The sequence below is a fragment of the Electrona antarctica genome (genome assembly GCF_951216825.1).
Source record: "Electrona antarctica genome assembly, chromosome: 20".
In the NCBI taxonomy this organism is placed as follows: domain Eukaryota; kingdom Metazoa; phylum Chordata; class Actinopteri; order Myctophiformes; family Myctophidae; genus Electrona; species Electrona antarctica.
In genome coordinates, this window is record NC_136801.1 from 26,085,921 (window position 1) to 26,107,084 (window position 21,164).

General features: G+C 43.6%; 1 protein-coding gene across 1 annotated transcript in view; it reads right to left on the reverse strand.

Moving 5' to 3' along the window:
* Positions 1-581: 581 nt before the first annotated feature.
* Positions 582-21,164, reverse strand: part of svila (supervillin a) — a gene marked incomplete at its 5' end in the record, with an annotated part of 38,851 nt that continues 18,268 nt past the window's right edge. Inside the window, 17 exons of the mRNA XM_079489818.1 lie at positions 582-1,413; positions 2,778-2,801; positions 3,613-3,768; positions 4,284-4,405; positions 4,883-5,026; positions 5,528-5,683; positions 6,110-6,243; positions 7,092-7,299; positions 9,985-10,090; positions 10,901-11,055; positions 12,042-12,321; positions 12,739-12,892; positions 13,921-14,096; positions 15,714-15,859; positions 16,289-16,436; positions 18,762-18,898; positions 20,379-20,534. Coding sequence (XP_079345944.1) covers positions 1,327-1,413; positions 2,778-2,801; positions 3,613-3,768; positions 4,284-4,405; positions 4,883-5,026; positions 5,528-5,683; positions 6,110-6,243; positions 7,092-7,299; positions 9,985-10,090; positions 10,901-11,055; positions 12,042-12,321; positions 12,739-12,892; positions 13,921-14,096; positions 15,714-15,859; positions 16,289-16,436; positions 18,762-18,898; positions 20,379-20,534 — 2,489 coding nt within the window. The remainder of the gene's footprint in view (positions 1,414-2,777; positions 2,802-3,612; positions 3,769-4,283; positions 4,406-4,882; positions 5,027-5,527; positions 5,684-6,109; positions 6,244-7,091; positions 7,300-9,984; positions 10,091-10,900; positions 11,056-12,041; positions 12,322-12,738; positions 12,893-13,920; positions 14,097-15,713; positions 15,860-16,288; positions 16,437-18,761; positions 18,899-20,378; positions 20,535-21,164) is intronic.

Sequence of the window (21,164 nt, forward strand, 5' to 3'; positions counted from 1 at the left end):
AAACAAATATATACAAAAAAATGAAATAGAATGACATTAGTCTGGCCATGACAGACTAGAGGCTATTATTGTGTTGCCATGTGTGTCATTACATTGAAGCGGCAGTGTTCAAACGGTGAAACGCACACACACACACACACACACACACACACACACACACACACACACACACACACACACACACACACACACACACACACACACACACACACACACACACACACACACACACACACACACACACACACACACACACACACACACACACACACACACACACACACACACACACACACACACACACACACACACACACAATTTGTGAGGACATCATCATTTTAGGACGGTGATGCTATTTTTATGAACGTCACAACGCGTCGAGCGTGCAGATCAGCCATTTTCGGTGTGTGAAAATATACTTTAGTAAATAATCAAGCTTTCAAGAGTACAAATTATTGAGTATAATACTGTGTCCGCCGCTGGCGCTGACTCAGCAGCACGGCCATTGCACCACTCGGCTCATGCCTTGCTTGGGCCGGCCCACTTTTGCATGCACTCTCTTGCCAAGTGATGTAAAAAAACACATGCTTTTGTTGAATTAAAAAACATTCTTTATTTCATCCAATATTTTCATGGCACATGATATGGGGCACATGTTATGACATGATTGAAATGTTAGCATGACTGGTGTATTACAAAACTAACGTAACTAAAACTCATGAACGTGCAACTCGGAGCACGTGGCCGAGACGGCCATGCCGGGGCTCGCCAAAGCGTACGCCACGACGTCCTGCAAAAACCACGCCCGTCCAGGTGAAAACACTTGGTTTTAGGGAGTCCTATAAGGGGCAATGGTTGGTCTGTATACACATATGTACAAACATAACTACAGTCCATTCAAAAAAGTGCCACATTAACACACTCGCACGCACACATTCACAGTACACACCCTCCCACACACATGTACATATTTATAAGAGCATCCATTTACAGTACATCCGAGTCCTACGCAGAGAAAACCCAACACAAAAAAGGAAGGATAACGATGGAAAACCGACACGAAAGGTTCACACACCTCCGCTTATTGACCGCTTCCTCTTCTCCTCTCCTCCTCATCCCTCCATTATTAGTTTTTTTTTTCTCTCCCAGCATTTGTTCAGTAGAGAGGCAGACCCGAAGGCTCTTGTTCACCTTTGCAGAGGTGAACAAGAGGAGGGAGATCGAGTAGTCCAGAAGCGGTGGCCCGGCGCGTCCCGCTCCAGTCTGACATAACATATCTGCACATCAGTGGTCTGTGATGTCGTCATGGTCGTCTGTCTCGACCTTTTAGAACAATCCTTTGACTTTCTTCAGCTTACCCTGCTTCCAGCTGGCCAAACTTTCATACTCCTCTCTTGTCATCTCCAAAGCTTTCTGTGGGAGTACAAACACGCAAGATATTCAGAACCCGCTGCACTAAGACAGGGGTTCTCAACCCGTGGGTCGCGACCCCTCGGGGGGTCGCCAAATTATTTTGGGGGGTCCCTAAAATATTTTCCAAAAAAAAAAGAAAAAAAAGATTTTTTTAAAATTTTATTTTCACGATTTTTCAAAAATAGCAGACCTACAAGTTCATAGCGCGCCACTCGGTGGCGCGCTATGAGCTTGTAGATCTGCTATTTTTCAATAGCTAAATTATAACAATGCTTAAAACATCAAAAGGGGTTCCCGCCCAAAATGGTTTAAGGTTATTGTAGCAGTCAATTTATATTGGGGGTCGGGAGGGGGCGGGGCGGGGGTCCCGAGACATTGCCAAAGCATTTCCGGGGGTCCCCGGCCAAAAACGTTGAGAACCCCTGCACTAAGACACGGGGTCTGAAACGATTCATAGGATAATCCATAAAGAATGTGATCAACTAAATAATCGGTTTAGTTATGCATTATGTAAAGAAGGTTCACCAAAATATGAATGCTTGTCTGTGACTCTGCATTCAATTGTTCTATACAATTTATTTAGGTTTTTGACTGCTGCGTAAAAATATTAAGCAATTTCAAGATGCCCATTTGGCTTCAGATTACCATAATTGTGTAGTTTATAACCAAAGTTTATCATCATTCTATGGTCTACATACGTCGTACGATAATATCAGATTCATTGATTACGTTAAAAAAAATGTTAATTACATTACACAATAACACAGGTGTTATGGATGAGTATAGTCTGTCTTTTAATACCGTATTTCACAAACCCAATTTGGGGAATGCTTCCCAAAACTTGTCTCTCATCTCCCAGATGAGAAATGCAATGATGTAAGAAGTGTCTACGAGAATACACTCATGCAGATGAAAACCACACGTCATTCTTTCCAACAACAATGTCCCATCAGCTTGGACCAAAGAGTAATTATCACACATTCAGAAAAGTGAAACCACACAACTTGTTTTGTAGCCTGGCTGTGAGTGAACAACATGCCGAAAAAACAACATTCACAAGTGAGATGTCATAACCACTCAAGCCCTATCTTACACTTTGTCATATGATGGTGTTGCTTGGCACAAATACCCCATTTACAAGCCCCAGCTTGTAGATTGGCTATTTTTGCCATTTGTGAATATTTTTTGAAAATGTTTGCCTATAATGACATACTAGACAGCAGGTTGAAAGTGCTTAAATGTGATTTGTGACAGAAACGGAAGAGTACGTTAAGATTCGAGAAAAAAAAAAAGAGAATTATGGGTGATGAGGTTGAATGAATGCTTGTTGTCGGGCCTGGCCATGCTCACGTCAGAGGACTCACCTTCCCATCAGCCCCTACAACACCCTGGAGGGTGGAGTGAATGAAACAGGTTAAGTATCAGAGAGACAGGCAATGGAGAGAGGATGACTGAAAACATAAGGAAATGTGTCACATGTGTGGTGTCCCATGATCCGACACAGAAAAGAGGGAGTCAGAAAGAGAGAGAGAGAAAGGGGATATTTTGAGGAAAGGGTGTCCAGTCCACATGAGACAGCAAAGACATGTACAGTACCATCATGACACCTGGACAACACAGTTATTATTATATCATAAACTGTTATCACACATTTGACACATGTACACAGGTGCATTCCAGGAAGCCCAAACCACACCAATGACTCGCCAGGCAACTCCTTGCAACCAAACGTTTGCGAGTAGTTGCATGCTACCACAGTGCCGGCCCACCGTATATGCAAACTACGCGACTACCTAGGGCCCCGGCAGTTGCTAGAGGCACCCCCGAACATGTCCTCTAAAACATGCATCCAACAAGTTTGAACTGAGCAGATTGGACTTTCCGTTCCAGAGATAACAGCCACCTTCATAGATTTTTGAATGAGTCTTGGACGTTTTTCTTTATTAACACGGGCTAAGGTCAGACTAGATACCCGAGTAATGTTCACTTTGAGCTACAGCCAAATGCCCCCCCCCCCCCAGCTTTGGGCCCCCAGATGGGAAGGGCCGGGCCTGTGCAACCATTATCCCCAATGGCAGTTGCAAGGAGCTGCATTGGTGTGACATGTCCTTAAAACTGTTTTGTTGCAAGTAGTTGCATTGGTGTGGTTTGGGCCTTATAGGTTACATCAGTATCAATCACCAAAATGCTGGGTCTCACCTGAAAGTCCTCATCGGTCAGATAGACCTCCAGCCGGAGGGGGTCCACTCCCTCAGGCAGCGGCCGAGCCAGCAGGTCTGCCAGTGGGTAGGTGGTCTTACACAGCCTGGCGAGAACGTCTTCTACCAGAATGATCTGGTTACACACCTCTGCCTCCTGGTAACGTGCATGCACACACACACATCATTTATATACAGTAGCATACTTCAGACATTAAAGACCAGCTGAAATCTAAAAAGAAAAAACGTATTTACACACTTTTAGAGCATATCCATGGTCATAATGAATTTACAATTAACAATGTATGTCACTTTTTCTTTAGCAGGGACTTAATGCTGATCATTTGATGTTGCAAAGGAGGATTATTGGGTGTTTCTTGTCCAGGTTTCCAAACCAGACAAATGAGACTTCCTTGATGGGATCCTGTTCTGGAAGATGCTGGACTTACTGAAAGTCTGCCAAAGTAGCATGCTAGCACCTTCCTGGCCAATGCTAGAAGGGCAATACCTCTGCTTTTACCACAGTTTTCTTCCGGTAAGAAGATATTTCCCATATTTAAGTATTATTTCCAATCTCGAATAAAACCCAAATCACTACCATGTGACAACGTTTACAGATCACCTACAAGAGCGCACATCCAGTATAGCCTGCAGTGTTAGACAACAACCTACCCTTTCTGTGATCTCGGCGATGTCCTCCCTGTGCTCCCAGCAAGGGAACATGTTGGTGAAAGTCAGAGGTTCAAGACCAGCATGGATGAGATAGGATTTGGGAGGCTTCTTCTCATTCTTCTCTGTGGAAGATAATAACAAGGATTGTATAGCACATTCATTGAATGGCAATTCAAAGTGCCTTACAAAAACAAACTGGGGAAAAAAATGAAGCCGACTAAGACAAAGTGCAACAGAAACACATTATAAAAGGAAAACAAGTGCATATTTGTTTTGTCTTATGGCCTGGCTGGGATTGGGTGCATTCTGCTATACACATTGTCAAATTTGTCAAAGAACTCAAATGTGTCACTACAGTGATTCATTGCAACTTTAGACTGAAGCTGTTTCACTGTAATAATCGACTATATCGTTTCACAGCGACATTTCGCTGCAACATTTCACCGTTAACGTTTCACTGCAGTGTTTGACTCGAACATGTAATTGTAACGTATCAACCGTGAGTTACAGTGACTGTATTTTCATTTAGTCATGCCACAGACAGCATGTCTCTTGGACAGTCGTGTGACCCACAACGTTGCCGTGGCCATGTTGCATACCTCTGCAGTACTGCAGCACAGTCTCCATGGCACACTTCCTGTCCGCGTCCCAGCGGATGCGTGCCGATCCAGTGCTCTCACTGTCCTGGGGCCACCAGCCCTGCCACAGGTAGACCTCATGGTGGTTGTCCACCAGGAACAGGGCTGAACACGGAGAGAGAGAAATGGGGACAGTAAGATCAACCTGATGATGCATATATATACACGACTAGGCTGGTCAGCATTTGTTGTTCATTGCATCAGGCAAAGGACGTGTGTGTGTGTGTGTGTGTGTGTGTGTGTGTGTGTGTGTGTGTGTGTGTGTGTGTATCCTTAACCCATTTTGACCTGAGATCATATTCTAAAAATGTCTTCTACGTCCTGACAGTTTTCTGAAAAAGCTGTGTTTCTATGTCAGTCGTTCTTCGATTTTTCAAAAATAGCAGACCTACAAGCTCGTAGCGCGCCACTCGGTGGCGCGCTATGAGCTTGTAGATCTGCTATTTTTCAATAGCTAAAGCATAACATAATGCGAACACCAAAAGGGGTTCCCGCCCAAAATGGGTTAAGTGAACATGAACTGTCAACCCCGTTACTGTATATTTGTTTCCTTGTAAAATGAATTGTAATTTGTGGATTCAAATAAAGAAATCGAAATGTGTGTACCTGGTTGTGAGGCTGTGTAGAGGTCTTCCTGCAGGTACGGCAGGGAGTTGACCAGCTGTGGGTCTCTGGCAGGGTAGAAGAACTCCACGGCTGAAAACTCCCCTGAGCTGCTGCTCAGCAGGAAGAGGCGTGGCGTGAAGTTGAACCTCCCAGGGTCTAAGGGTCAAAAAGGTCAGATTTACAAATGTATTTATTTCTTATGACCAGATACAGGGAGACACTTAATGACGCACTGACTGACTGTAATGGACACTTAATTTGTTGTTTTTTACCGTCGTTTACCATTGATCTGTATTATACACAACAGTACTTTTTCTTACTCTTACCTGGACGCTTGTAACCTGTGCGACGTGTTGTGAGCTTGTAGATTGGCTATTTTCAGCATGCAACCATGACTTGTGTATTTTACTTATACTAGATCTCTTGTCCACTAGTCCCTTCCTAACATTTTAGTGTAGTTTTTATTTGTTGATGAAAATTGTGTTAGTTATAGACAGTTAGACAGTCATCATAGCTTAGTTTTCATTTAATTTTCATCAGTGAAAAAATGTAGTTTACGAAATCAACAGTGGATCCACCGACCTTGCAGCATGCAGTCGTAGGCTTTCCGGTCTCTCCTCCCCAAGGCTTCCCAGAAGCCCGTGGACTCTGCTCCTTCATCAAATTCACGGATGGTCACCTTGCTGCTAGGGTGGAAGCCGGTTTCTAGCGGACAGCTGAACAAAGACAACAGTGTCACTCACACTGAATTCTAATAAAAGACATTTCATCCTCATCATCCTCATAAAGGCCCCCAGACTCTGGAACAGCCTACCAGAGGAACTCGGGTTAACCAGATCATTAACGAGTTTTAAGACCCTCTTAAAATCCCATTTCTACAGGATGGCCTTTTATCTCCTTGTTATCGTTTGTAAGTTCAGACACAAGATATATCTTGTTTTTTATTGTCCTGTTGTTTTTCTACTATTGTTGCATTATTGTTGTTTCATTACCGTTTTGATTGTTCAAGCACTTTGTAACTTTGTTTAAAAAAGTGCAATACAAATAAAGTTATATTTAATATCATTATTATCAGTTTCTCACCAGTAGATACTTTTAGAAGTCTCTGCTGGATGACAGTTTTCTAACCCAGTGTGCACGTCAATTTTTTTTTCTTTTTTGCCGAGGGAAAAAAGCGTATATCTGTGTCCTACTCACTGTTCTTTGATCTTATTGGCTGCCGTGAGTGTCCTACTCACTGTTCTTTGATCTTATTGGCTGCGGTGCGTGTCCTACTCACTGCTCTTTGATCTTATTGGCTGCCGTGCGTGTCCTACTCACTGCTCTTTGATCTTATTGGCTGCCGTGCGTGTCCTACTCACTGCTCTTTGATCTTATTAGCTACCGTGCGCGTCCTACTCACAGTTTTGATTTTATTGGCTGCCGTGCGTGTCCTACTCACTGTTCTTTGATCTTATTGGCTGCCGTGCGTGTCCTACTCACTGTTCTTTGATCTTATTGGCTGCCGTGAGTGTCCTACTCACTGCTCTTTGATCTTATTGGCTGCCGTGCGTGTCCTACTCACAGTTCTTTGATCTTATTGGCTGCGGTGCGAGCCACCTCCTGCGTGTGTGCCTGGGACTTGCAGCCGTGCCACAGGTAGATGAGAGCCTGGCTCACGCTCAGCAGCAGCATGGAGACCCGCGACCGCAGGCTGTTGCAGTGACACGCCACCTCCAGCAGGTGGCCCTCTACTGCCACCTCCCCCCGCACGCAGTACAGGCGCCAGTCATCTGCACGGGGGAGGAAGAGGGACGGAATTTAATATTAATACATCTCTGAATTAATCGACAGATAAATGATAAAACTTATGGATCAAACAAATCATGGAAAAAAATGACAGACGATCGTAATTATTTATATATTGGAAGTATGAGGTAAACAGAACCTCAAACATTTCTCAATCAATATTTCTTTAACCTGGAAAGCCTTGTATTTTATTTTTTTTACATTTTTGAAATATCTTGAAAGTGAGAGAACTACTGATTTAGAAGGCATTTGTAGAATCATCCTCAGGTCTTAATGGGTTAAATTGACATTTCAAGGCACACCTGCTTTATTTCATAGTACAGTAGAGAGCTATGGGGGGGGGGGGGGGGGGGGGGGCACAAGGAGACACAGATCACTAGCTGAATGCACGAGGCGATTTGATCATCTGTACTTGTGTGGGATGAGCACTGGTTGCATAAACAGGATACAAAACACACAGTTCATTGTTAAAATCAAATGAAGTGTCTCACCTAGATGGGGAAATAACATTCTGCTATTGTCGCGATGTTACATTGCGCTTGAAATTGAATCATGTTAGGAAGTGCAACATATTGTGTGCAGGAAAAAATGAACAGAGGGCGTCACCTCATTGAGTACTTTGCAGGCTAGATTGTACATTTGTTTCTTCCTTCCACAATATATGACAGACTAAGGGCCATATTGTTTCTACATACTGTACCTCAACACAAACATTTATAAAGCACATTTACGTCAACCAAGGTCAATTTCAAAACAAACTAACAAGAATGAGAGAAAAGATTCAAACATGAAGAATTGAAAGAGGCAAACACCTCTGAGAGCTGACTTTGTGTGATCTCACTGGCCCTAATAGCCTGCTTTATGATCGTTGTAGAAAATGTTTAAGACACCCTTCCTCCTCTCATGGTCGAAATCCAAAGTTGTTTTGTTTTTGTCCCCCTCAGCAATGTTGTAAATACTTTCGTTTCTTGATTGTTTTTTTTGTCTTTTTCTTTTGTCTGTTTTACTCTTTTTGTCTGCCCGCTCTTTCTTATTTCTCGCGTTCTGAAATGTACACTCTGGAGCAATATTGCCCTTTGCCCCTGTCAAGTGTTGACCTGACGCCATATGTAGTCCGGAAGAAAGCAAGGACACAGAGACACTGGAGATGGAGTCACTTGGAGGGGGGAGGGAGGGAAGAGGGGTGAAAAAAAAAAAATCCTGGAAACTGCACTTGTGTCCTATGTATGCATATAAATGATGTTTTTGTACTGCTTTTTCCAAATAAAATAAATATTGTAAAAAAAAAAAAAAGAAAGAGGCAAACACATGAAAACATTACACAACTGTATAAAAAGGCCAGGGTTTACACAGTCAAGCAGAGATAAAGGCTGGGGTGAAAAATGAAAACAATGATCTTTATTTAAGAGAGTTCCAGAGTCTGGGGCTGGCTGCTACAAAGGCTCGGTCACCTCTGGTCTTGTATCTAGTTCTGGGCAGCCGACCTCAGGGCTCTGGCTGGGGTGTGAGACTGTATACATTCTGATTATGGGGAGGCAGACCATATTGCTTTAAAAGTAAACATAATAAAATCTATTCTAAAACAGACGGGAAGCCAATGGTGTGACGGGAGGACCGGGATGATGTGGTCGAGCTTTTTCTTGCCAGTGCGGTGGTGGGGGACGGCAGCATTTTGCACGAGCTGCAGTCACCTGATCGATGCCTACATACAGAGAGTTGCAGTAATGGAGCCTCTGAGAGGTCAAGAGATAGGCCTTTATCCTAGCCAAGAGCCTAAGTTGAAAGAAACTGAGTTTGCCCACAGAACTGATTTGGTTGTCAAACTTGAAATTACTGACAAAAGTCACAGCAAGGTTCGTGGCTGATGAGAGTGGATGTTAGCAATGAGGGGCCCAGAGAGGTGATAGAAGGGAAGGGACTGAATCATGGCCAAAAGTTGTCAGTCAGTACTGTTTAACGCCAACTATAGCTATACTGTACACCTACCTACTACCATCTAGCGAGGTAGATGATTAATCATTTTTTACACTTTATTTTACATTTGTCAATTTCTGCACCAATTTAGACGTTATGCAAATTCCTCTCGAGAAATTAACACCTATCGCCACTAGTTAGTCTGGGGAGGAGTGAGACAACCACAAGTCTCCTCCTATACACATGCAGTTTATTTTCACCTGACAGTGAGGAGGATGCAATGCACGTCGAGGAACACACCATCCCTTCCAGTTCCACTACCTGCTGCTGTACACTAATTTTAACCCATTTAGGGCCTGACGTCGACATTTAAAAAATGTCTTCTTTTTCATGTCAATGACCCCAAGAATTATCTGTAATTGGCCGCCGACCCCCATCTGAAAATATATTATTCCAGGGACCCCACAGAAGCAAAGATTTGACTTAAAAACGTTCGCTCTGAAAGAATATATTCAAAGATTTGCACCACATTTTCACGATTAAAAAAAAATAGCAGACCTACAAGCTCGTAGCGCGGCACTCAGTGCCGTGCTATGAGCTTGTAGATCTGCTATTTTTCAATAGCTAAAGTATAACATAATGCTTTAAAACACCAAAAGGGGTTCCCGCCCAAAATGGGTTAATAGCGATACACCACTGCTGAATTGACAAGTCATAGCCTTCATAAATTCAATGCATTCATGACGTGCTCTTACTCTGGGAGCTGTCCGCCTCCTCCTCTCTCTTGCCCGAGTGGATGACCATCCCTCCTTTGAAGCACTGAAGGTAACATGGTGGCTCCTTGCCCTGCAGGACCTGCACCTGAAGGAGGTAGAGAGGTCACAAACATGTTCATGAGAGAGACACACACACAAACAGATAGAGAATTATAGACAACTTCCATTTCAGTTTATTGCCACGTCACAAAGGAGTGTGAAATTATTTTGTCCAAGCTTCCCATGAATTGCAGTTACACTACCCACGGTTGTCCAGAACCACCCCCCCCGGGCACCGCTCTAGTAATATACCAATATAAAATGTAAAAGAACAAATCGAATATAAAGTGTGTGACAGTGTTTCACAGTAAAAATAGTTTGTAAAGTATTTAAGCCTTGCCGAGCCATGAGGCCAACAGTCTCATTGTTTTTCACAGTCTGTTGTGCAACATAGGAAATAAGTTAACAGATATGAAATGTGCATCAAGTGTGCATGGGAATAATAATTCATGGAGTAATTCCATGAATTATTACTTAATTGGAGTTGAAATGAGCGAGTACCTGAGGTTGTGCATGTAAGACTGACATTGCCATCTAGTGGCTACATTCAGTAACATAACAGTACAGCAGTACATTAGCCCATTTTTGGCGGGAACCCCTTTTGGTGTTTTAACTATAAGCATTATGTTATACTTTAACTATTGAAAAATAGCAGATCTACAAGCTCATAGCGCGCCACCGAGTGGCACGCTACGAGCTTGTAGGTCTGCTATTTTTGAAAAATCGTGAAAATGCGGCACCAATCTTTGAATATATATTCTTTCAGAATACTTTCTTTTTAATTTCGACGTCAGGCCTAAATGGGTTAAATCAGATATGGTTCCTTCGGTCGGAAACCCTGTATGTGCAGCCGTACCTGCGCTCCCCTCTCCTCATCCAGCTCCACTGTCATAAGAGCCGACGTCCCCTTCTCACTGACGGTGGAGTTGCGTCCTTGCCAAAAGAAATAGCAGCACTTCTCCTTGCCGGCTCCCGATGTCCTCATCTGCTCTGGATTATGTCTCTTCCCCACTGAGAGATCAGCAGAAACAGATCATTAGCAAACATCAAAGAGCAATGACAAAAAGACAGAAAGAGACAGAATGAGAGTGCAGTGTGGTAACAGGAGAGATACTAGTGTAGATAAAAAGGAGAGGTGATTGACATTACTATCATCGCTAGCCAAGCTCTTATATGGGGACTAGATCACCAGTCTAGCTACAGTATAGGAGGTTGGGTGCCTGCAAAGACCAAAACTAAGAGAGCATCTGTTCAGCAGACCTACCAGGTACACGTCTGTGTCATCTGATTTTCTTATATTTGTATAGCAAGCTTTCGGTCATAGACCTTCAGAATGGCCTGTCAAAGAAATATTCTTTAAAAGGTTATTTCCCAGCGATTTTCATTTTTTAAATGGCTTTGGGCTATGTGACCAAGTCCCAGAGCTACAGCAGAGGGGGAGGTCACAGATGGGGCTAAGATAGGTCAGGTAGGTACAGGCAATGGGAGACATTTCACTAAACATGTAACTCTACTTCACCATGTGGGAGGTGCAGTATCTCCCTCAGACTGTGTCAGGCTATGGTAGACGTACACTGTACACCTACTACACTTTACCATGTCTTGATAAAGCAGTATTGATACCTTTACTTAAACCCATTCAGGACGGGAACCACTTTGGGTGTTTTAAGCATTATGTTATACTTTAGCTATTGAAAAATAGCAGATCTACAAGCTCATAGCGCAGCACCGAGTGCCGCGCTACGAGCTTGTAGATCTGCTATTTTTGAAAAATCGTGAAAATGTGGCACAAATCTTTGAATATATATTCTTTCAGGGCGTACGTTTTTATCTCAAATCTTTGCATCTGGGCGGGGGGGGGGGGACATATTTTGATTATTTTCAGATGGGGGTTTTAGGTTTTAGGATTTAGAAGATTTTTTTTAGAATCGGCCTCAGTCCTAAATGGGTCAAGTAAAACAATGGAGTACTTTTTCCATGGTAGCCGTGTCACTGACCTGCGACGCTGACCATGTACTTCCACTTCACCACGTAGGTGTCTCCCTCGTGGAACTGGCCGATGCTCTGGCGCGGCAGGCGGCTGTAGTCGAACTCCAGGATGTGCCACACCTCCACGGCCAGCGTGCTGATCTCGTAGTTCCGCCTCTCTTCGCCCTCCACCAGGCCGTAGCCCCGCCCCACGTTGACTCCGTCCAGCACGGTGCGAACCGGCGCCTGGCGGACGGGCAGCATCAGGGAGGCGTTGTATGCCCGCGGCTGCTCCGAACAGGACTGCTCCTAATGACAGGGCGGCGGATTTAAAAACGTGGGGGGGGACCCGTAATGTTTGCCCAAGGATATATTGACCAATCAAGACATAGGAGGGAGAGGGAATTAAATGTCAAATAGTGGGGAGAGGGAAGGTTTTTTTGTGCATCTCTAATTCTGTTGCTTCCTGTGTCCCAGTCAAGAAGACGTCTACACATATTATATTATTACATTATTTCTCCCCAGGGAAGAGATACCCTTTTCATTCTGTTTGTCAATGATGGTCCCTAGATTACCTGGTTAAATTCAGTAATTGGGTCACAAAAAAAGGCCAAAATCGTTCAGCCATAACCTAACTTCTTCATATATCGTCTAACTTATGTCAAACTAAGAACTAAATGTGTTCTGCTCCCACATCATCACCTAGGAGAAAAGTCAGAACTATACCTTTTGTTCATTCACGTGGTCGTTGCCGTTCTTAGTGGGACTGGGTGTCTTCCTGGAGTCACTCCAGTCCAGGAACTTCTCCTTGAACAGGGTTGTCTCATTGTGTTGGGTTAGCCTGCCAAACACAGCCCAGTCGGGACGGCCCTGGCCTTTCCTACAGGTATAGAGCAAACGAGAGACTGTTCACGCAACTACAGTATACAAGTTCATTCAACAATTCAACCAAAGGGGTACTTGATGAAGACCGTATAGGTCGAAACATGTCGGTTCAATAAAGTTTTCTTCCTTTTTAACATTAACCCATTCTGGGCGGGAACCCTTTTTGGTGTTTTAAACATGTTATAATTTAGCTATTGAAAAATAGCAGATCTACAAGCTCATAGCGTGCCACCGAGTGGCGCGCTATGAACTTGTAGGTCTGCTATTTTTGAAAAATCATTAAAATGTGCCTCAAATCTTTCAGAAAATTGTCATGATTTAGAAAACGTTTTTTTTTAAATTTCGACGTCAGGCCTGAAAGTGTGCCCGGATCTCCGCTTTGTTCTATAAGAGGGTATTTGATTGAAGTCCTCTTGATGCACCAGGCACACAGATATAGTAGTGGTTCTGTGGTGTGCATAAAGCAGTGCATCTGGTTACTGTTAAATATACATTATTGTATTGGTTTTTTTTTCTGTAGCTAACTAGGAGCTACGGACCGGTACAAGTTTTCCATGGAGCTAAGAGAGAGACAGTTTGCCTCAGTGGTGAGATGAAGCCTGTCCATTTATAGCTTGTGATGCTGTACATGCTGAGCCGTTTACACAGCAGCTGTTTACCGCCGTGTACAGTAGTAGTTGACCACTGACACTGTGGTGGGAGGGAAGAATGTAACATGGGAATGCACAGCCTGAGCTACTGCCCTTGGAGTAGTTGACGGGGGTTGTCCTTGATGCAAACTTAACCGTATGCATTTCTCTAAGTAATATGACTTGACATAAAGGACCTGGCGCGTGTTTGGGTTAACTGTATGAATCAATTAATGCACTTGATTACATACTGTGCTTGGAGTTACTTAATTAATACATATGCTTGTTTGTGTGTGTGTGTGTGTGTGTGTGTACTGTATGTATTTTTAGCATGGCATGAATGACCTTCAGTAGTGTGTGTAATGTAATGTAAGATCTGTTGTAGTTTTCATACTTGGGTATGAGCGAGTTGCATTCTCCAGGGTCCAGTGGGTTGATGTCACAGTTGGTGTAGTCAAACGTGCCGTTCCAAAGGTGTTTGGCCAGCTGGAAGGCCACCTTCCTCTGAGCCAACGTCACTTCCTTCCCATGCCATATATACATCTCACTGCCAAAGTCAAACACCAGAACCTGCATAGGAAACCAACAACAGTGAACGTGTCATTTTCTCCTAATGATAGACTTTGACCCTACGTTTTAACAGCGGGCGAACAGTGGCGACTCTGGGCGATACAAATCTCCTATAGTGGGCTTTCCTGCTGTCATTACGGTACCGTGTGGAGGGTAAACAAAGCAACACATGAATTTGATTGGCTATCGCCGGACGATGTCGTCCAAAAGATAGAATATTTTCATGTTTTTGAACAACATTCCTCCGCCCCCTTTCCGTCTGTCGCCTCTTCACCTGCTATCGCCAGTAGTTGCCGGGTCCCATAGACCAATAACGCACTTCCGGAAAATACGCCAGGCTGTCGCCCGCTGTTAAAACCTACTGTAAAACATGAACTGTAAACTAATCAACAACAGGGCTGCAACTATAGATTTAAAAATCACATCCGTGTGAAGTGAGGGGCGCCATTAAAGTCTAACTCATGTTGATTAGGTGATGTAATGGTGATGTAAAACAAACTGTGCCAACACAAACATTAAAGAGACAATATGACGTAAATGTTCCCTTCATTGTTAAAGGGGAGGGTCCAAAGGCGTCCTGTGGCATGGAATGAGCGTTTTTAAAACAAACATTGAACTAAAAACAAAAAAAATAAAGGTGCAGTGAAACGGAAATGGTGGACATTTTATTTTGAAGTTTCAAATGGTTTCAAGTTGAAACAACGGGCTAAAGTTTCTGAACCAATCAGAGCGTCGCATCCCTTCAGGCGATGGGACGGTAGCTAGGGACTGTTGCTATGCTATACGCAGCAGCGTGGTGTGTGTTTGTTTACAAATCAAATAGACGGCCAGCTGTACCAGTTTCCTGTTATGTGGCTTATTTCTACGCTATAATGTTTTCAGATACATATTTTAGCGTGATGATTAAGTTGAAACCGAGTAATACACTGTCTGGATGTTATCTGGAATGGGAATAAAAACTGAGAATTTCTGTAATCAATAGCATCTGTGCTGCACGGATGCGCACATATGGAGAGGATACGGGTGAGCTTCATTTGTATTGGCTTTTATCGATGTGGGCCTCGACACGTCATCACGCAGCACGTTTTCGTTTTCAGGAAGTAATAAAAAAATATATTTTTATGGACTTTTGATATAAAAACACACAAAAATGAGAATTTTTCATTTCACTACACCTTTAAACCTGTATATAGGAGGGGCTAGCGCCCCTCAAAAATCAAACCAAATCCAATCATGCTACACATCATCAGATTGGGTGTGTCTAATTCTGTGTGTCTAACTGGGTCAACCCAGTGACGTATAGTTGAGAGTAACGACAACTCTGTTCACTTCATGGGGTCAGTCCAATGGCGGCTCTTCTACATAGACTTCTATTGGCAAAGTGTGATAAAGGACTGAACCGGAAGTTTACGGAATGCATTGGAGTCTATAGGCTTTTCAGTGACAAATGCTGTTACATGAACCACATGACCGGGCTGTTTTCTGCTCCCTCATTGGCAGAACTCTCCTTTCAATGGCTCTGGGTCAACCCACGTCTCTGAACCACTTATACAGTACGAAATTAGTGTCGACAATTTGGGTCCAACCTGGGCCTTTCATCCAGAAGTCTTACAGTACCTCTTTGGAGCTGAGCAGGGAGCAGCGTGGGACCTTGGCCCAGAAGTCATCATCAGGGACCAGCTTGTCATCTATCAGACGGTATATACAGTTTGTCTCCATGATGGCTACCTCGTACAGTTCATCTTCATCTGGTGTCCCTGCTGCTACAAGGTGCAAAGAACAAGGGTTTAAGATTGATTGCAAGAAGACAATTTCTAAAATTGGTTAATATACCATCAAAATCAGTTTAACCACTTTAACCATATAAATGGCTATTTGAAAATAGTCAATCGACAAGCTCAACGTGTCACAATGCAACATGTTGATGTTGTAGATCCATTTTAAAAATATCTTATTTCCTTTTTTCTTATCTTACAAATCTTGTCCCTGGCACAAAATATTTTCAGATGGGCATCAGTGGTCACTGGTCACCCACATACTGTATGCCCTTCCCAAAACATTAATTTGGGGGTCCTTCACATGAAAACATCCCTCCAAAGGTAGAGGCGTCTAGTAAATTATAGTAAAACAGCGTACTTGTTTCAAGCATGTTATGTCTATACTGTATGTCTGTTACAGGCTGAAATCCTTACACTGGTAGCTGCCCTGTCCTCCCAGAATCTTCCAGAACTCCTTGGAACCCTGACTGTGTGTGTTGATTCCCTCCTCGATGACTTGTACGTAGTTGGCACGGCAGCCCAGGTCCCTTTTGGTCTGGATGAAGTTGGCCAGCTCTTTAGCCTACAGAAGATAAGACTAACTTGATTATAGATTCCTAGCTTTCTCTGATTCCATTAGAAGTAACTTCAACGTAATTACTCAGTTGAGAAATTGATTGATTTACTCTTTTACTTTCATTCTGAATAGGCATCCCTCAAAATGCTGGCCTATAGTTGTTTGGTAGCCTATACTGTGCCATCAATCATTCTGTGAGAGTACTGTATGTAATTATGGAGTGCAACTCTTATTAGATAACAATCCTACTGTCTAGTAATCTACAGTAAGGATTAATGCACGAAGACACCAAAGGCAAATAATCTGAACCTAGTAGCAGGCTTCCTCGGCAATGCATCACACTGACCAGGTAACCTAGTAGCAGGCTTCCTCAGCAATGCATCACACTGACCAGGTAACCTAGTAGCAGGCTTCCTCGGCAATGCATCACACTGACCAGGTAACCTAGTAGCAGGCTTCCTCAGCAATGAATCACACTGACCAGGTAACCTAGTAGCAGGCTTCCTCAGCAATGCATCACACTGACCAGGTAACCTAGTAGCAGGCTTCCTCAGCAATGCATCACACTGACCAGGTAACCTAGTAGCAGGCTTCCTCAGCAATGAATCACACTGACCAGGTAACCTAGTAGCAGGCTTCCTCAGCAATGCATCACACTGACCTGGTAGGTCAACTTTAATATTGTAACCTTGACACAGCATAACATCAGAAATGATCCCAGAACGTCTGCGTTCTGTTTCATCACCGTGGATGCCGCCTAGATTCAGAGAAAACAGCCTTTTAAAACGGCCCAGAAACAGGAACTGGACTTCCAATCGGCTATGGACGATCACGTGACATGCACATCGAAAGGCGCGTGAACCTCTAGTAGTCATCATTAGAGACCAATATTAAAATACTGTATACCTTTACCAGATCCCTAATTTTGCATTGCCATGGAGGGGATTTAAATAGTCTATAATCATTAATCAACCATGTGATAACATAATGAATTGTCTATACAACTACTGTATTCTAATATGAATAGAGGCGGATTTGAAAATGTATCGTCTCTCCTCAACTGTCTAGCAGTAATAAATATTCAGACATGCATTTGGAAAAGCCTTTGGAGTGATTTTCCACCGCAGGGCCTAAAACCAATAATTGAATACCAGATCGTTAAAACACTTAAACCCTATACATAAAGTTGACTTTGTTAGGGCCCTAATTGAATACCAGATCGTTAAAACACTTAAACCCTATACATAAAGTTGACCGGGTTCCCGACGGCTCTCTATACTAGGCCGTCTCTTATTGTTTTCGCTCTACACTAAATATCTTTGCTGAATGTTAGTTAGCCCCAGAATAGGCATGTTGGGGTTCAGTTGGTTCAGGCGGCAAACGGTGTGTAAATAGAAATACAACAGTTATGTACCGTTCTCAGAACCATTCTATGGTGCAGTGGAAAAGAGGCTTACGCTCAGATAGAGGTCAATGACCCTCTCAGTCATCTGGGGGCCATCGGGCCAGCCAGGCAAACATTGAACAATAGCCTTGGTCACTGTGACCGAGTAGAGCTTCCTGCAGCTGTTCACTTCCCTCCACATGACACACACACACACACACACACAGACACACACTTCCTGCACGTGAAGCCCACCCTTAACAACAACAGAGCCTTTAAAGCTGGTGTCAGAGTGCCTCGGCATTGAACACACATGGTCACAAGGCTGTGAAGCAACGTTCACAGGGCCCTTCTATTCACCAAGTGTGTTGGAGCAAATACAAAGACAGTAATTATCAGAACATGGTGGGATGTCTTTCAGTAAATGTGGTGGTATTAGGGCTTGTTTGTGTGTGTGTGCCTCGATGGAGCACGGCGGTAGAGTATGTGCTATCTGCGTGGGGGTTGTGGTAGGCCGGTCTCGGCCCAAATGTCAGGGCCGCATTTTTGACCCAGTTCAGCCCTATAGCAGATTTTCACCAGTGTTAATTTTGTTGACTAAGACTAAGACTAAAGACTAAGTCGACTAAGGTTTTTCAGAAGACTAAATAGGACTAAGACTAAATGGTGTGGTATTCAAAAGACTAAGACTAAATCTTTTCTGGCAAAATTAACATTGCATTAAGACTAAAGACTAAGTCGACTAAGGTTTTTCAGAAGACTAAATAGGACTAAGACTAAATGGTGTGTTATTCAAAAGACTAAGACTAAATGGTGTGTTATTCAAAAGACTAAGACTAATTAAAAAAATTAACACTGATCTACACATGTTGCAACGCCGTTGCAACATGTGTAGATCTGCTACTTTCACAGAATGTTTGTTCGCCTACTTCTATAGTCAGACTGACCTTGTTCTTCTCAATGACGTTGGCAAACTCTCCCGTCCAGACGAAGCAGTGATGCGGGGTTAACAGCAGAAAGCAATCTCCGCTGTTCAGGGATGACGCTCTGGGCTCCACTAGCCTGGTCTGGACATGCCGTCGGCCTGGTGTTCCACAGACAAACAACAACAGAGAGACAGACGGGGTGGCTTAGCACTTGATGGATCATCATCACATGTCGAGTCAAGTCAGGAGTCACTGTTTACTACAATAGTTAAACCCCCACAATAAAGAGGTAGCCCCCCGATTTAGTGGATTTCGTCTGGGATTATAGATAGCAGGCCTGGAGAGGCTGCATGGATCAGCCAGGATCCAGGAGTGGTGGGCATGATATCGGACTGCAGCTGTCACCCACAGAGGAGAGAGACAAAAATAGACCGTTTCTCTCATCTACCATTTTAGACATCCTCTGGAGAGCACACCCTTGAAGCAGCATCCTCCACAGCTTTGTAAAAATGCCAATTACCAGGTTTGCGACAAGTAGCTTGATGACCCCTATAAGCAACAGGCCCAGTATGATTTGCTAGACTAGCTTGGATTTGCCAGACAAGGGGAATCCTTGTAAACATCCGAGGGACATTAAACTAATCCAAAACATCAGCATGAAGTGAACAGATAATTAGCGGACTGATCTGCTTGGTTAGACTACATAAATCTACTGATCCATACAGCAAACAACAAGATGCCTTTTGTGTCTCTTCCAGGGGACTTTTCTAGGGCAGTGCAGGAGATATTTCTCAGCAGTGTGTGACAGCCATTATCATTATGCAGCTAACAGATAATTAGCACTCAGTCCTCTGAGTGTGTTGCAACAACAATCGGTAAGGCGTGCGATCGTACACAACTGCTTCTTTAACCCATTTTGGGCGGGAACCCCTTTTGGTGTTTCAAACATTGTTATAATTTAGCTATTGAAAAATAGCAAATCTACAAGCTCATAGCGCACCACCGAGTGGCGCAGGCTGTCTTTTCAGGCATTATCCATGCCTGAAAAGACAGCCTGTTGGCAAGATAGAAGAGGTGACAACAGTTGGAATTACAGCATACTCCTAGAAGGGATCACGCTTGTCATCATTGACTGATTTATGCCCATAGCAACAGAAGGAATAATCCTATTTTACAGTATCTTTTATCCTGAAGCAGTGGTTCTCCACCAGTGGTCCTTGAGGAGTTCCAGGTGGTCCCTAGCTAAATGATGGAGTTGGTAACCAAATGGACCCTTAGAGATCTCTAACTCTTGAGTGTAAAATGAAACCAAATGGACCCCATTATATGCTCTCAAGAGTGAAATTATTGTTAAACATCTGCATTACTTAATTTACAAGAGGTCTAACACAATTAGAGAATGTAGAAGAATTGTTATTTTGATCAAAGTTTGCCTGTGATCTATCCTATCCGACATCAACACAGCATGGAATTTTGGACAAAATCTTATCTTCAGTTCTTTAGTTTTGGGTCTGCGAGGCTAAATCCCATCAAGTGCATCCCATCAAATGTCAAATAAATAATGGGCCTTGATATGAAAAGGGTTGAAAAAACCTCTATAGATCCCTTTGTTGTTACACGACACGTCTGTCGACTGACCTTTGACCTGCAGGAGCATGAGCTTCTTGTAGGGCACGGCGCTGTTGTTGGACATCTGCTCGGAGATGTTGACGCTGCGCAGGTTGACACTACTGAAGTTCTCCTTACTGGCCAGGCCAGCCAGAGCCACCTCGGAGAACCCCGAGTTCTTGTTCACTGCAGCACAGGGAGAGAGAGAGTGGGTCATGCACAGATAAAATCACACACACGCACAGATTCACGCACAGATACACACACACACACACACGCACATAGTGGCAGCGGTGGCCGAACGGATAGCGGCGCGGTCTTGATACCGGAAGGTTCCTAGTTCGAATCAGCCGTCCGACACGGTTAAAAATTACCACCGCTGAAGTGCCCTTGAACAAGGCATCAACCACTACGATGAAATATGTGTTCTATGAGCAGGGCCTGGCTGGAAACAAGTTCTTGAGCTTAGCCCAGATACCCTGGGTAAATATAGATTTCATTTCATTTCATTTCATTCGCACGCACACGCGCGCACACACACACACACACACACACACACACACACACACACACACACACACACACACACACACACACACACACACACACACACACACACACACACACACACACACACACACACACACACACACACACACCAAGGTGAATAAGATTAAACAAACTTCCACATTCCACATGCTATCACCTCTACACAATGGAAGGTAACAGTCAGCCAACAGATACAACTTTGCACAAAAGTGTGGTAATTCACAGCCAGCACAACAATCTCTCAGGCCAGAAAGCTCGGTCTTCATT